This window comes from Mus pahari, chromosome 15 (assembly GCF_900095145.1).
Source record: "Mus pahari chromosome 15, PAHARI_EIJ_v1.1, whole genome shotgun sequence".
In the NCBI taxonomy this organism is placed as follows: domain Eukaryota; kingdom Metazoa; phylum Chordata; class Mammalia; order Rodentia; family Muridae; genus Mus; species Mus pahari.
This window is the reverse complement of record NC_034604.1, coordinates 16358204-16371351: the sequence shown is the minus strand read 5'-3', so window position 1 is coordinate 16371351 and position 13148 is coordinate 16358204. Positions and strand designations below refer to the sequence as shown.

Below are 13148 nucleotides of genomic sequence, written 5' to 3'. Positions count from 1 at the left end.
GAACTCACTCTGTAGAACATGGTGGATTATGTTTGTAAGGGTATCTGCCCCCACCAGGAAGAGCAGGATAAAGCCCATCTCTCATGTTGATGGAAGAGGAACTGATGCCAGCCTTTGAACAGACCTTCCTTCTTTACCACATCTGTCCCAGTGGCCTTCTCCTGATTTATCATCCCTGCCAGAAATCCACATGGCTCTTCTTTTGTGCCAGCCCAAGTAGTTATGCAGTTGAACTAACTTTGGCCTAAAGGGCATCCGTAAATTGAGTCCTTACATATTGAACTGCCATTTGGCTGCTATGGAAATACCAAGAAGCCTTACTTCCTTTTGTTTTTAACCTCAGCCAAATCACAGGATACCTCTCTCCATGCTGATCTGCAAGTAAAAGCATTTTACTGATTGTAAATCCTGTTTGCCCAAGTTCCCTGGAATTTTCTGAACTTTGTCTGGTTCAAGGCTAGCCCCTCTCCATGGTTTGTTAAATTTATTTAAAGCTTTGCTCTGAAAAATACAAACCCAAATTCTAATCATTTTTTTTCTACTTGCTCAATTCTAAAGTTTTCCGTGTGTCTTATACATGCTAATGGCCTTATTTTTCCTCTCATTAATATGTATTTCCCTAGTGTCCCAGCATAGAAAAATGATCTTTTTCTTCTGCTGCTGCAGTGACTCATATCCTTTGTTGTGCAAAGTAACGAGCAATTAAAACAGCTCTCTTTAAACATCCTCACTCCCGGTCAGATCGGGAGCTTCCTTCTCTGGTGAATTATAAGAGATTTTTTAAAAAAAGATTTATTTATTATTATATTTAAGTACACTGTAGCTATCTTCAGATGCACCAGAAGAGGGCATCAGATCTCATTACGGATGGTTGTGAGTCACCGTGTGGTTGCTGGGATTTGAACTCAGGACCTTTAGAAGAGCAGTCGGTGCTCTTAACCACTGAGCCATCTCTCCAGCCCAGAGATTTCTGTAGTTTCTTTCTGCTCAGGGGGACCTTCAGTTCCTTAAGAATAAAACTCCTGGACTAATCAAACAGAAGTACTTGCTTAAAGTTTAATTTAGATAATAATAAAACCAGTCACAAACTTATGATGGTCCAACTGCAGGGTGCTGCCAAAGTGGCATGCATTTGCTCATGTTTTGCAATATTAGGTGGGCCGGGCATATTAATTACACGTCTACATTTTCAGTTAATCCTGGGTTGATTGGGATAGAATCCCACCCCACGTCAAGAGCACAGCGTTTAAACCACTGGATGTACAGTGAAAGACTATTGAATGTTAATATTCAATGTAACTACCCTTCTTATGAAGGTTAGCAATACTCTTCCCAAGAGGCTGGCTGGGCTGGCAAAGCAGATCATATTAAATAACAAAGCCCAAGAAACATCTGCCTCCAGGAAGCTCTTCTTACCACACAGTAACATTCCTTGTAAAATATCAGTAGGAAGACATAGAGAGAGGTTACTCTGAGGGAAGGTGGCCTTTTTATTAAAATATTTTACATGGATACACACACAAATGCAAACCTCCCAAGGAACAAATGTAAAAACGAATGCAAATCACCCTTCGGGGAACAAGGAAGATTATACCCTGCACAAAAGAGCAGTGGAGCCTCAAACCCACCCAGAGGGAGCTCAAGACTGAGTTTTAGCTTTTTTTTTTTTTTTTTTTTGCACACGGGATGTATTTATAAGTCCACACAGTGGTGCAATTCCTGCTGCACACTTGGTAAAATAACATCAGCTACAAAGAAAATAAAAGCAAAATCTCCACAAAGCTTACTTTGTAGAAAGTAAACAATTCCAGATCATAGGAATAAGGTGACCTCTGCCCACATAGCAGACCATGCATAAAATCACTTCAGACATCACAGGGTGCACAGTATAATTTTTTTTCAAAACACAATTCATGTAAATAACATTAAAAAAAAAGTCTAAAAAATAAGTGTAGAATTTCATTTTCGTAGCAAAATATCCAGAAATGTGATGGTTCTCAACATTTTTTGGGGGGTGAGAAACATGGGTATAAATTATGACTGATATATACATAGCTTTTGAGACATTACTTTTTAGAAGCAAATTTTTATTATATAATATTTTCCATTGATGTTCTGTAGAATCCAAACAACTTCCTGAAAGAATCAAGGCAAAGAAGTTGAATGAAATCGGGCCAATTACTCAAGGGTTTTTATGATAAAGTATTTACGTCATGTATATCAAGTCATGACCAGCCAATTACTTGCAGATATCAAGGTGGTAAAGTTCATAATTCAGAATTTCTGAACTACTGACTCTTCTTGATATTTGACTAATTGTAAAAGAGTGGTTTGTGGAACTTATCTTGCTCCATAGATACTGGCTTGGGTTCTGTGAGAGGCACTGAGGATGGAAGGCAGTCAATGGCAAGAGGGGAATATGGCGGCTGTGAGAGGCACTTAGGATGCCAGAGTGGAACATGGCTGCTCACTCACCACTCAACTGTGAGTGCAATGTCTTTGGAGTCCACTAGAGGGCATCAGATCCCTTGAGTTGGAATTAGAGGAGGTTGTGATCCAGGGGCCACAGTATGTGGCTGTCAGAAACTGAAGCAACTGTTCTCTGTGCTCTTAATCACTTGGTCATTTGTCCAGCCCCTAAGTACATTAACTTGTAGATAAGGAACAAGTATATGATGAGGTTTTCCTTCGTAGACTTATCACATTACAGAAAAGTTAACTAGGAATTTTATCCTGGATTATTACTAGTATTTGTTGTTATTTGTTTGTTTTGAGACAGGATTTTTCTATGTAGCCCTGGCTGTCCTGGAACCCTTTATATAGACCAGGCTGGACTAGAACCTGGAGAGAATTGCCTGCCTCTTGAGTTCTGGACTAAAGGCCTGCACCACCACACCTGGCTATCAAGAATAGTTAGATTATGAAACTAATTTGAAATGCTCAATATTTTTATGAACTCTGATAAACGAGGAGAAATATGAAGTCATTTTCTCAGCTCACAGGACATGGTATGTGCAATATGTATTCTTATCCTGACAGTGTTCCAAATTCTGTCAACTTTACACAATTAAAAAGGGCACCAGTGTTCTTTCTTCCTTCCTTCCTTTCTTTCTTTCTTTCTTTCTTTCTTTCTTTCTTTCTTTCTTTCTTTCTTTCTTTCTTTCTTTCTTTCTTTCTTTCTTTCTNCTTTCTTTCTTTCTTTCTCTCTCTCTCTCTCTCCCTTCCTTCCTTCCTTCCTTCCTTCCTTCCTTCCTTCCTTCCTTCCTTCTTTCTTTCTTTCTTTCTTTCTTTCTTTCTTTCTTTCTTTCTTTCTTTCCTCTGGTGTACTCAGGGTTCCGGTGTTAAAGTGAACCAGAAGCTGAAGATGAAACAGAGTGGAGACGTGCCTCTGGGTGGATGTGCTGTTTGGTACCTATAACCTGTGTGCCTCTGTAATACGAGGGGTGGAACTGTCCCTGCTGAATATCAATGCATTGTGCAGAGACCCATCCTTCTGGACCAGATGAATTAGATACCCAGCTTTAGTTTGCTAAGTTCTTGGAACCCAATTTTACGTGTCCCGTTTGCGAGTATTGCTTGCACAGTGCACTAAAAGGCACTTAGGAACTAGCATCCTAACTCCATCCCCCAATAATCACAGAGCATTTCTGAAATACAGTCCTACCTGAGACATGGTGTCTTTGGCATATCAGTGAGTTTTTCCAATGTGCATGTCTTGTGTGGCTGCTATAACATTAGGGGCATGGACACACCCATTAGAGGCATGGACACACCCACCCAGTGGAAGCTAGTTAGAGCAGACTGTTGTAACATCAGTGGAAGCTACAGATCAGACTGTGGCTGGCTTCTCTTTAGGAGTAAGAATGTTGCACGGTGCTATGCTTGGTGACCCTGGTGGAAGATGTGGTTATAATAGAATTGCGATGACCAGATTCCTCTAGATCTAAATTGGGCAGAGGACCCATGCTTCCCACACTAGAGAGCACAGTTTTCCTAGCCTGGATAGAGGTTCCACTGGGAATCTGGTAACTGGACTGCAGAGTGGAAGCAGGAGTCAGTATTCTTTGTTTCTTTCTTTGTTTCTTTCTTTGTTTCTTTCTTTGTTTCTTTCTTTGTTTCTTTCTGTTTCTTTCTTTGTTTCTTTCTTTGTTTCTTTCTTTCTTACTTTCTTACTTTCTTTTTGTTTTTCGAGACAGGATTTCTCTGTATTGCCCTGGCTGTCCTGGAACTCACTTTGTAGACCAGGCTGGCCTCGAACTCAGAAATCCGCCTACCTCTGCCTCCCGAGTGCTGGGATTAAAGGTGTGCGCTGCCACGCCTGGCGTCAGTATTCTTTCTGTCACGGTGACATTCTGTCCTCCTGCTGCCACGCTGGGCACTGCCAGAGTGGGCTGCATGCCTGGGCTGGGAGCAAGGATGCTCTCTCTTTCCCTCACCATTACATACTGTGCATCTTTCAGATGCTGGGTGACCTCGAGGGGCTTAGGGATGCCCCCATTAGGCTGGATCACTCGTTCGGTAACAAGGACATTTTCTTCATTGGCATAATGCTGATCCACCAAGGTGGAGGTTGGAGCATACACTCTCTCTGTCACGATCAGGCTCTGTGGCTGTCTGGGAGCCAGGAGCACAGTGCTGGGTGGTACTGCTGAGCCTTTGGCATAGGAAGTTTCTGTCACTATAATATTACCAGAAGCCACAGGATCAGGTGGCGGTACTACCTTCTGACTCTGCCTGGAGGACACAGAGCTCTCAGTGACAATTTCCTGTGTGACTTTCTCTGTGTGCGCTTTGTGCGGAGGTTTGGGGGCGGGGAAGCCGGTGTTAGAAGAATACGTGCTCTCTGACTTGGTTACCACTTGCTCATAGTGTGAGCCAGGAGCTGCACTCAGGCTCGCTTCTCTGACCGGCTTCTGCCTCTGTTCAATGTCCACATCCATATCAATCTTTCGACCTAGGCAAACTTCAGCTAGGGTCTTGAATTTAAGGCCCAGATCATCCAGTAACAGGTCATCGAGCTCTCCCTCGATGAAGCTGCAGCACCCGACGGAGCCTCGGAGGGAGTCTGTGTCTTCCTGAGAGTAAACGAGAAGGCAGTCTTTGGCCATGTGAAGGTCGTCTTCCCCAGTGTAGGAGGCCGCTTTCTAAACAAAAATAAGAATGGAAACAGATCATTACCAGCACAAATTCACTTAAAAACAGGCTTGCTATTTATTGATATAATACAAAAACTGAAAAAAAAAAAAGAATCTAATTACAAGAAAACATGAAACTCAAGCAAGTCATCCTACATCATGATTGGTGTGCCATCTCACAAAATATTAATATGAAAGATGAAAAAAGATGACGCACAACTTCAGATTAAAAGTGAATAGTGTTTTAGTAACCCAGTTAGACACTGAATAGAAAATGTAATTGTTTGACAAGACTGCCATTATCATGGAACTGATCAGTGTCTAAACTGAAATGTACATTGTATCCATTTTAAGTTTCTTATTTTGTTAGCTGTACTGTGTGTAACAGAGAATACACACACTGTATTTGCAGGCACACAGGTGTGTTCATGAGAGTGATGAACAGAATGGAAAGTAATGCCAAATGCTAATTGGTGAAAATCTGTGTACACTACAGATACGCTGGAAAACATCTACTCTCTTTGAGACATGATTTTATGTATCCCAGGCTGGCCTCAAATTCTATCTGCAGCTGAGGATGACCTTGAACTCCTGGATCCTCTTGCCTTAGCCTCTCATGTGCTGTGTGATTACAGATGTGTCTCTACTTCCAACCATTGATTCTTAGGACAGTCTTATGATAGCTTTGAAATTCTAGTTCTCTTTATTTGGTGTGTGTGTGTGTGTATGTGTGTGTGTAGATTGAACATAGAGCTCTAAGCTCCTTTATTGAGTAATGTTCTTATCCCTGCAGTGCTACCAGACCTATTTAAATTGTTGTGTTTAAATTAATTGTGTTAAAGTGCTCTATCATGTCAACTAGATCCAGCCAGCTGACAATGCTGCTATTTCCTTTACAGCCTTACTGATTTTCTGTCTTCTCCTCCTTTCAATGTCTGACTATAATTGTGGATTTGTCAATTTCTCCAGCAGTTTTTGCTTTAAGGCTTTGGATTCCTGTCATAAATCACTGACATATGTAGGAGCGTTATGTTTCTGCATGAATTGACTAGTTTCTATTCTGAAATAAAACGAGAATCCTTTTGGTTCTGCCTAGTAATGAAAGGTATTCTGGGATAAATTCTGTCTCGGTGAAACACTTTTCTCTAGTCCTATTTTCAACTACTAATCTCAAAAATGACATACGATAACCTTTTGGGTAACTTTTTTCAGGATTCATGTGTATGAGTGTGTATGTGTGTGCGAATTCCCTTCAGAGTCACAAGTTTTTATCATATAAATTACAAAAATGTGGAGCTAGAAATATGGCTTAGTGTGGAGCACTTGCTGCTCTTCCAGAAAACCCAGCACCCACATGGCAGCACATAACCACATGTACTTCCAGTTCCAGGGTTCTAGCACCCTCTTCAGGTCACCACTGGAACTGCACATACAGCACTCAGACACACATATAGTCAAAACACCCATACACATAAAATCAATACAATTAAAACAAGCAAATACCCTCCACCCCAAACAAAAATGTAAGTGGATTTATTAGCCCGAGTGTTTTAGACTATGATTTCTGTCTTCCTCCCTGTGTTTACTCCTCCGAAACTTGCTTTTGCAGAGAGGCTGTATTTTCTAACCTACGGTCACTGATCATAGTCACATGACTTTCTTTGACCAAAGAAATGCAATTGTGAAGGGGGCGGAGTCTGAAAGAGCCAGCGATGATTAATCTTCACTACTGACTTGACTGGATTTAGAATCACCTTGGCAGCACAGCTGTAGGGTTGTCTATGAGGCAGTTTTCAAAGAGGCTTGAACGGGGAGGGCAGAGTCACCATCATAAATGTGGGTGGCACCATTCCAAGGGCTGGGGTTCCAAACCAAATAAAAAGGAAAGCAGAAGAGAACGAGCTGAGAACCAGCTTTCCTCGCTCTCTGCTTCCTGCATGAGGAACTGGGCTTGCCTCATGAGTCCATTACCATGCCTTCTGCATCATGACGGTCTGTCATTAATGGCTCAAACCATGAACCCAAATAAACACATCTTCCCTCCTTAGGAAGTATTTGTCAGGGGCTGGAGAGATGGCTCAGTGGTTAAGAGCACTGGCTGCCCTTCCAGAGGTCCTGAGTTCAATTCCCAGCACCCACATGGTGGCTCACAAACATCTGTAATGGGATCTGATGCCCGCCCTTTTCTGGTGTGTCTGAAGAGAACATCAGTGTACTCACATATATAAAATAAATAAGTCTTTAAAAAAAGGAAAAAAAAAATGTGTTTGTCAGGTGTTTTATTCCAGCAAGGAGACACGTAGCCACCAGAGCCAATGCCTGGGCCACTATCGTTTCTCCTGTGCCCACAAGATGGCAGCTTCCCTGGCTTAATCTGCTTTCTTAGTGTGCGTGCATCTTACAACGAAGATGACATGGAGCACAGCACGAACAAACTGACAGGTGAAAACACGAAGAAAAAGAACTAAGCAGATGGTGGAGCCATTTGTTACCACCGATTAACTCAGCCACTGGCTATTTCAGTGGGTCCCAATCTCTTTCTCACCGTCTGTAAACACAACTCAAAAAACCCCATAAAACTCCCCCACTAACTATCCCTCACAAAAGCCCACTTAGTAATCTAGAATCTCATATTTCGATATAAACGTCTCCCTCATCACCATCCATAGAAACCAGTGCTTACCTCTGTGAAGTAACTTCTTAAGAATTCCTCATTCATGGCAACGGCTCCTCGGGCCCCACTCATGTCTCTAGAAGCCCCTGTGGGTCTTGTCCTTATGGTTTCATTGGCAGCGATGGTTCCTGCTGTCCTTACATGGTGAGTGGCCCCAGAGGTGAGGAGGTTTCTGTGTTCTTCCCATCCTCCGTCAACCTCAGACAGCTCACGCTGCCCTTTGGTAACGGAAGCTGAACTACCGCCTTTCATCGCTGAACTACCGCTTTTCCCCATGCCTTCCTTGAGCATCGCACCTCCAACGCTGCCTCTCACTGCCGGGCTCTCTGCATGATCTGTCACCAGAAGCGATGGCACCACCTAGGGGTGAACACAGCTCAGAAATGAATCCGGAGGACAAAGGGTCAGTGTGTACTTGGCAGGAAGATGTGAGCTAAGTGGATGGAATGAGAGAAGGGCTACTTCCTCCTAAGCAAATTAGGAAAACAGCTGGGGGTTTGGGGGGGGCACATCCACTGGAGTCTTGTAAAGGATTTCTTCTTCCTGCTTTAGAGTTGACTACAACCAGAGGAGGACACAAAGCCCAGATTTCTTTATGTGGTTTTGGTTTACCCTCTTAACCAGAACCAGTGGCACCTGCCTTCCTTTTAGGGTCTTGTGTGACATTTACTAACCTCTGAAATTTCAGCTGGACATATGGCCATTCAAAATAAAGAGTCTACTTCCAATCTTCCATTGCTACAAGATAGTCTCTTGCCTTCTGACCAAAGAGGATCTAGAAATGCTCTATACACCGTGCAGAAAATGTGCCTACAGAGCATGATGTCTCAGCTGCTCGCTCTAGTATGAGGACAGGAGCTAGAGTCTGGGAGGAGCAGGAAGAGGGTAGAGTTGGGGCATGTGCTGATGGATCTCCATGTTGACCGATCCAGTTATTTTTATCTTTTTGTTTAGTTGTTTGAGAGTAAATCTCACGGTGTAATCTAGACTGGTCTTGAATTTGTGACTGTTTTCCATTACTCTCCCAACTACTGGGGCTATAGGGTAGTGTTTCAGTTTGAATATGAAATGCCCCCATAGGCTCATGTGTTTGACCACTTGGTCCTCAGCTTGTGGGGTGCTTTGAAAGGTTGTGGCACCATTAGGAGGCAGAGCTTCACTAAAAGAAGTGGATCACTGCAGGTAGACCTTGGGGTTTTATAGCCTGACATCACCCCCTGTCTGCCTCTGCTTCCCGACTGCAGATGCAAGTTCTTCACACTTTTTCTACCAAGCTTTCCTTGCCATGATGGATTTTATCTCTCAAGCAATAAGCCTTTCCTTCATTAATTCACTTTGTCAGGCTATTTTGCCTTAGTAACAAGGAAAGTGATGGACACGGAGAGTCACCACTTTGGCTTACACTCAGGCTTTCTGACACTTGATGCTGACACATAGATCCTACAGGAAGTGGAACTTGTGGCAGACGGAGAGGAAAGACCTACGGTCAAGACATAATGAAGAGATGGGGGAACTAACTATTAAGCAATAGAAAAAGGAATTTGGGTACTCTTCATAAGAGCCTTGGGAGTTGGAGTTTACCTCTGTCAGCTGAATACACTGAGAATGGAAGTGGATCCAATCCTGGCATTAAAAGGATCATTTACTAGTGGGGTGCGTTCCCTGTCCTTTGCTCTACGTAGTTTGGATCACCTGGTGCTTTTTGGTCTAGCATTCTCATTAGCACAGGACATTCCCACAGTACACTCAAAACCTTTCCACTCTGCTCTGGCAAACGGGAGAATATGCTATCATTTGAACCTGCTGCTTGACAAAGGTATATGCATGAGATCTGATGACAAGTGTTCTGTTTTTACTGTCACACTACAACATCAACACAGGCTCCTGTGACCTTGGAAGGTATAGGGTTTTTTCCTTACCAGCAAGCAAGTGGTCAGTTTTGCAGTGGATAGCCCTTGGGCCCTTCAATTTCACTATGACACTGTCAGATCCTGGAGATGTAGGGCTCAGTCCTACAGACATTGTTACTTTGTAGATGGCAAGGACTTTAAGAATTGAGTGCCAGCTCTTAATGAATCTATTTCACAACTTAATAGCTGTGTTAATCTTTCGTGCTGAAAACTGTTGCCAAAATCCTCTAAGAACGACACCTTTAAACTCACCAAAGAAGCTGGCGGTTCATAGCTGTGATCCCCACACTTGGGAGTCCAAGGCAGGAGGATTGTTTTGAGTTCAAGGCTAATCTGACTCACAAAATGAGCATGTCCAAACTCCCCATGTCCCCCCAATAAATTCAGACCAGTAGCAGATTGCATCACTGTCTGATGTACTGACCTTGTCCTCAGGGGGTGCCCCTTCATTATTCCAAGGATGCAGCATCTCTATTGTCCCAGGAATGGGGGTGAAGCCTTTGGCGTCCCCTCCACAGTGGCATATCAACAGCAAGAGCGGCACCACTGTACACAGCAAAGAGGAGTCAGAGGTCCATTTACCAGCTAAACCCAGGTCATTTAAAATTCACACTTGACTTCTTGAACCCCACTCTTTACATATTGGAAGCTTCATTTTCTGTTTTCTGTCTTTTTCACTCTGATCCAGTCTTTCCAACCTTGCTTCAGTTGAATTATACCAAAGCCGGGAGGCAGACAGAGTCCTCTGACTCAAAGGTCTTTGTCATCAGAGAGCCTGTCTCTGGCCCCCAAGCAGAATACTGTGACTGGATGAGATCATTTACTCCACTGCCTCCATTTTTGTTTTTTTGTTTTTGTTTTTTGCAAGTCTACTGTCTAAAAGATATGTATCAGAGGGATCAAAAGCAGCCAAGAATGGTGGCACATGCCTGTGATTCTCCCAGTACTTAGTAGCTCTCCCATGCTTGGGGGAACTGAAGCAGGAGGATTGTTCTAAGTTTGAGGACAGCAGGAGCTACAGAGTGAAACCTTGTTTCTAAAGCACCATCCAAAGAAAACAAACAAAACATGCATTTGTGTGTGTGTGTGTGTGTGTGTGTGTGCACACGTGGGTGCGCGCGAATGCACTCTACCAAAGGAGCCACACACCTAACTTCTAAGTACTGTTGTTAAAAATCAACAGTAATCAAGTGTCATGGGCTGAGTGCCAGGTCAGACTTCAGAGAAGCTGGGTTGGGAAGACAAGGAGTGGAATCCCTGGATAAAAAAATGCATACCCAACTCCACGATAAGTCAAGAGAAATAAGTCACAACTAAACAGAGCTGACGGGCTAGAGGTCCCTTGTAAACTGTTGGGTTCTGTGCCCTTAACTAGACGTCTATAAATGTCTTTGATAGTCTTCTCCTCTTTCCACGGAGACAGCCCAGGTGGTCTCTTAGGTGGTACTCTGCCCAAGCTCAAGTACAGGGCAACTGCAGGGGATGCTAGGTCTTTGGCAGAAAGAAAGGAGGGCAGGCAGGACTGGCTGGGCACAGCTTGTCATTGTGAGGGCACACTGCGGTGCTTTGGAAAGGGTTGACCGCAGTGAGTGCTGGCCAGAGGGAAGGTGAGCAGCCAAGAGTGGGGGCAGAGGAGACAAGTGCAAAGCGCGCTTGGATTGGAATAAACTGTTTTTGTAAAAATAACCTCCTAGCTATACGTGAGTGTGGCAAGTCCTTTCTGAAGACCTATTAACACTGTTTAAGGCACTGGGAGCACAGGCTCTGAGGACTTACGGAGCAGGAGCAGGAGTGCTAGAATCATGAGAGCGATCGCGGCAGGGCCCAACCCGACGTAGTTGTCATACTGCGCAGCCACACAGCCACCGCCCTTCAGACACTCGCACACGGTGAGCTGAAGGACCTGCCTTTCGGGGCAGCTGAAGCCCTGGCTGTCGGAAATGAGGAAGGGAATCTCACTTCTCCCGAGCTTCCGCTCCCTCTGCTGCAGCAGCACACTGGTACCTGCCAGAGAGGAGACACCAGAGGATGAAAAAGGGTGGCTGTTGAGAGGAGAGACAGGGAAAGAAGGATCTTAATGTGGCCTCAGGTGGACGCTTTTTTTTTTCTCCCCAGCTCCTCCTGGCGCTTAGTCTCTGTGCTCACCAAAAATGTGTCCATAGACTTCAAAAGATTAACTAGAAGATGGTCGGGGTTGGACACAGCATTCATGATGATTAGGTTAGCTAATGTGTGTGGTCTATCAAATGCTAGGAATGATCACCACACGCTCCAGTCAGTGGGAACTCCATGAAACATGAGATGACATTTCTGTGAATAACATTTTCATTCAATGGCATTTGTGCTACCAATTATTAAAAAAAGAAGCTATCAAAGTAGTTTTTAAATGTAGCAGAAACTGTCTGATGTCACCCCCAGTTTTGGTGCTTCTCAGGATAAGCCTGTCTTATTTTTATCTTGGTCTTTTATTTTGTGACAATACCTTCTCTCTCTCTCTCTCTCTCTCTCTCTCTCTCTCTCTCTCTCTCTCTCTCTACTGTTTTGTGTCTTTTGTTAAAAAGTTTGGTAATGGCATTTCATGTTATTTAAACAAGCATTTCAATACAGTGAGGGAAACATGAAGACAGGCAAAGTAAGCAATAGTCGTTAGCACCTGGAAGTTGAGGCAGGAGAACAGCAGAGTTGGAGGCCAGCATAGGCAACAGAGGAAGACCCTGCCTCAAAGACAAGCAAAGAGAAACATCAACAACCCCCCCCCCCCAAATAAAGGAATTTTTGAAGTCGTATCTTGAAAGAAGAAAGTTACATCTGCTTATTTAGTGTGGACGTGGCTCTATCTGTGTGTTCCAGTATCACTGTCAGCATGTGGAGGTTAGAGGTAGGTCCTGGGTGTGGAACTCTGCTGCCATTATTTCTTTGAGACAAGGCTTTGCTACGGAGACCAGGCTGGAACTTGATGTGTAGTAAACACTAATCTCAAAACAGTCCCCTTGCCTCTGCCACCTAAGTACTCGGATTGTGAGAACATGAATTGTATTCATGTATTAAAAAAAAAACCCAAATACCAAACCAAACCAAACCATATCAACGAACAGCAGGAAAACCAAACAAAATCTGTCTCTGAATTATTTTAAGGTAAGCTATGGACCCTCCCTGATAACTGTGTTATAAACCTTTCTGAAATGAACAGTGCTTGATAAATAGTCTTCTGGATAGAATTTTCTGCATTTGAGACTGTCCCAAAGACACCCAAAAGAGCACATCAAGAAGTGGACTATAAGCTGGGCGTGGTGGCGCATGCCTTTAATCCCAGCGCTTGGGAGGCAGAGGCAGGCAGATCTCTGAGTTCGAGGCCAGCCTGGTTTACAAAGTGAGTTCCAGGACAGCCAGAGCTACACAAAGAAACCCTGTCTCACAAAACCAAAAAAA

The 13148-nt window shown here is 43.6% G+C and overlaps 1 protein-coding gene and 1 long non-coding RNA gene across 2 annotated transcripts in view; one reads left to right on the top strand and one right to left on the bottom strand.

Annotated features, from left to right (window-relative positions):
* The window catches only part of LOC115065508, a 49445-nt gene extending 40905 nt beyond the window's left edge, over positions 1-8540 (top strand). The window contains exons 2-3 of the long non-coding RNA XR_003845288.1: positions 7410-7577; positions 7805-8540. This is a non-coding gene — a long non-coding RNA (uncharacterized LOC115065508). The remainder of the gene's footprint in view (positions 1-7409; positions 7578-7804) is intronic.
* Dsg2 (desmoglein 2) overlaps positions 3259-13148 on the bottom strand; it is a 49516-nt gene continuing 39626 nt past the window's right edge. The window contains exons 12-16 of the mRNA XM_029547005.1: positions 11496-11723; positions 10144-10265; positions 7819-8169; positions 4317-5144; positions 3259-4070 (exon numbers count right to left, since the gene is read on the bottom strand). Of these exons, the coding sequence (XP_029402865.1) occupies positions 3852-4070; positions 4317-5144; positions 7819-8169; positions 10144-10265; positions 11496-11723 (1748 nt within the window). The 3' untranslated portion in view covers positions 3259-3851. The remainder of the gene's footprint in view (positions 4071-4316; positions 5145-7818; positions 8170-10143; positions 10266-11495; positions 11724-13148) is intronic.